General features: G+C 36.7%; 1 protein-coding gene across 1 annotated transcript; it reads left to right on the top strand.

The window, feature by feature from the left end:
* Positions 1-120: 120 nt before the first annotated feature.
* Positions 121-3,421, top strand: FDP41_005688 (uncharacterized protein; the record flags this gene model as incomplete). The annotated part of the gene is made up of 7 exons (XM_044709239.1): positions 121-893; positions 1,049-1,058; positions 1,156-1,498; positions 1,564-1,603; positions 1,954-2,133; positions 2,507-3,030; positions 3,075-3,421. 7 exons carry the CDS (start codon positions 121-123, stop codon positions 3,419-3,421), a joined length of 2,217 nt encoding a protein of 738 aa, XP_044559988.1.
* Between the last annotated feature and the right edge of the window lie 370 nt (positions 3,422-3,791).

Genomic DNA, 3,791 nt, shown 5'->3' with positions numbered 1-3,791 from the left:
TGCAAAAAGTATCAACATTTACCAGGCTACACTCAATTCCTTCCTCCAGTGATTGCAGCCTTTCTTCCGCAGTGGTGGTTACCGAAAGGAACCATCATCAATCCTGCTGGATTTTTCCTCATGGACACCATGAAGGCTTCTGCACAGCAGTTTCAAAGCGATCACTATAAGGTGATTATTGGATTGATCAATTTGGCCTTTGTTGTTCATACTAATCCCGAGATGGGAAAAGAAATTGCCACGAAAGGAGCCAAACTGTACAAAAAGACTACTCAAACAAAACGTACCTTTGTAGAACTCTTCAATGGGAGCAATATATTTGCAGAGGATGATCCGATGGTGTGGTCGCATCAACGCCACTTGATCGAGCCAAGCTTTGCTCCTGAATCATTGCGTATGGTCTCATGTGTGACTGAAGAGACCTTACGGAACGACATGTTTCCCTACTTGAATGAAAACTTGAAGAGGAGAGATGTCATGTCCGAGTTTGCAAAACTCACCATGGATGTGATTGGAAAAGCTGGCTTTTCGTATCGATTTGATAGTTTCCATTCAAGAGAAGATACGCTCGAACAAAAGACCAACTTTTTCATGCAATATGTGGATGCTTTGAGAATACTGCCCACTCGATTTTTGAGAAAGCACTTCAAAGTGGGACTCTATGCCAAGCTACATGATTCGGTAGAATCTTTCCAACATGTGATTATGGATATTATTCGAAAGAGAGAGCTCGAAGAGAGTTCGTTGGAAAATCGTGCTGAAAAGGAGGACAAGAGTGACGTCTTGTCATTGTTATTGCGTGACCGAAAAGTAAGCAAGAGAGTAGCGGAGGAAGTCTCACGGATGATGAGTTGGTTTCTAATGCGTTTGTCTTGCTTGTGGCAGGACATGAGGTAGGTGTTAGGTGTTTTTGATTATGATAGGACAACTCTGAAAATGTTGAAAAACAAACTGCAACCTCTGGAATTCAATTTTATTATGAAACAATAATAATTTTGGGAAATATCACTTAATTATTCGGTGAACCATATATTTCACGTTTTTAAAGACGACTGCACGTACTCTTGGATTTGCTTTCTATTTACTTTGTAAAATCCACACATTCAAAAAGAACTTCATCATTTTGTGGATCAATTTTGTGAAACCTATCAAAAGGAAACTTTCGATTATGAAGACTTTCATTCTGGAAGATTGGATAACATCAAAGCAGTTTTTAGGGAAACTCTTCGATTGTATCCTGTGGCCATTGGAATTGTAAGGGAATTGGTGAAGAATATTGAATGGCACAAAAAAACAATTCCAAAAGGAACTCTTTTAGTATATTCATGGGTTCTTTCCATGATGAGTGAAGAACATTGGGAGGATCCAGAATCTTTCAAGCCCACTCGATTCCTGAAAATGGATTCAAAGAGTAAGGATGATCCAACACTTGGAGAAATTTATAATCCCCAGTCGAATCCATTTATTTATACACCTTTTGGAATTGGAGGAAGAATATGTAAGTAGTTCATTATAGAGGATGGAAATTTTACTATCTACCATTGATTTGTCTCAACCTTTTAGGTATTGGAAAAAGCTTTGCAGAAGTTGAAGGGGTAATTACGTTGGCCTATCTTGCAAGAAACTACTCATTCCAATTGTCAGATCCAAATTATAAATTAGATGTGGACATGAAAGTGACATTGCGTCCAACTGAACCCATACTCGTGGACTTTAAAAGAGATGACCATTCCTTTCTCTCGAGCACCCGAATAAAATTCAAATGAACGCAAGAATTGTTTTTTTTAAACAAAAAAATGAGAAAACGTAAACAAACTTCCTCATCATCATCGTCGCAGATAGCAACCTCATCATCGGGATCATCAAGCAACAACAATACTACCACCGTGGTCATTAATGAAAAACAAAATATCAACTCAATGATTTATTACATACCGCATGTTGTAAAAACAGTGAATTTTATGTGCAAGATTCCGTACTGCAAACGTTTAAATCAATTGTCAAACAAGGAGATGTCTATGTCGAATCAGCCTATCATCAATTGATGAAAAGTATTTTACCAATGAAGAACTCCACGAGACGATATTTAGCACTTATATTTATTCATGAATGTATGAGGAGTAAAACCTTTAGGTAGGTGTATTGGTATGATGAAAAGCTTTTCCATTTTCTTGAATCCAATATCAATTCCAATTCAAATGGATTATTATTATCGTACATTTTTATTTCATTATCAATGACCATTGAATATTTGAAACATATTCATGCATTTTGTGATGAATGTCATGCACATAATTGTGTGCAACTGCGTGCACTCAAATATAGATCTCTATTGGCAAAAGATTTTCAAGAATTTATTGTTCTTACAGTGCAAGGAAGCCCCTCCTCGAAAAAAGATAAAGCAACATCAAATGCAAGCAATGGAAAAATTCAATTTATCTGAAACGTAAAAATTCAAAATATAGCCACGATGAAGCCTGTATGCCCAATGTATTGCCTCCTCCAGAGAAATCAGCCATGCTGTTGAGGAAAAAGCTCTCGAACATATTGAGCAGTGGAGTGAAGTTTATGGTGATGTGTATCCTTCGTTTAAGAAAGGTCATGACTATGTGGAAAAGGTTTTAAAATTTCAATTTCCAAAATTGAGAGAACATCGTTTGGATACGGCTCGAATTGAGGCCGAAAGAAAACGTCACACTCAAATCATACTGATGCAAAAGTTTAAAAAGATTCGAGATGAAGAATTTGATGAACAATATATTCATATTGAGGTTTGCTTGAGGCAACTCGATGCTTGCTTGAATCAAATTGTTCCAACCTTTGAGAACATGATGAAAGATGCTCTGCTACAGGAAGAGAAGGCTGAGGAAGAAGTTAAAAATAATAGACAGGATACTATCGTGTTGCAACATGTCAATGACGATTCAACGGTGACTCTTGATGCTGACCATTCGTCATCCTCAAGTGCAGTAGCAACCATATTTGAAATGGAGAATACTAGCTCTCACACCACAACAATGGAGAGCGTCAGTGATGGTAATGACCTTGATAACAACAATGATGATGAAAATAAGGCCGTCAAGTCTTCCTTTTAGAAGAATATGACCAATATGAAGAAGAAGAAGAGGACCACAATCCAGAGAATAATGAGGAAAATGAATGGGAAGAAGTAATGATTGAAAAGAATGACAATCAGAGTGATGAAATGGATATGATCTTTTCAAGCGCAGAAGAAATGATGCGAGATGTTGGAATTTTTTCGAACGATTATGAAATTATGATTGATTTGAAGGATATTTTCAAAGATAATGAGACAGTCGATAATGAGGCATTATTCGAAATTTGTAAGGAAAATTTACATGCCCTTAAAAATCTATCTTCCTCAAATCAAAGAATGGATGCGAATAATGACAAGTGTTGAATTAATAGAATCCTCTGACATTTCTATTCGTCAGCAAATGATCATGAAGTGTATCGATATAAAGAATAGAATGAATGACATTTTCGAAAAGTGTGAAAAACTTGGCATTGCAGAAACACAACCTCGATCCAAAACTTGCACTAGAAATATGGAAGAACAATTAGAACGAGCGCGACTAATTGAGAAGCAAATTGTTCAAGATTTAATTTCTCAAAGGAAGAAACGAAAAGGTTCCCCTGTTCATCCTGCCACTACATGTGAAAGTGTCAAGAAAATCAAGCGATGATCACAACGAGCTCGTTGTGAAGAAGTCCAAAAAAAGGGTCGACATCCAATTCATCGTGTTTTGAATTAAAAAGAAAACCGAAAA

The sequence above is a fragment of the Naegleria fowleri genome (genome assembly GCF_008403515.1).
Source record: "Naegleria fowleri strain ATCC 30894 chromosome Unknown tig47, whole genome shotgun sequence".
Classification (NCBI taxonomy): domain Eukaryota; phylum Heterolobosea; class Eutetramitea; order Acrasida; family Naegleriidae; genus Naegleria; species Naegleria fowleri.
Note: the sequence above shows the minus strand (reverse complement) of the source record. Positions and strands in the feature narration are given on the sequence as shown.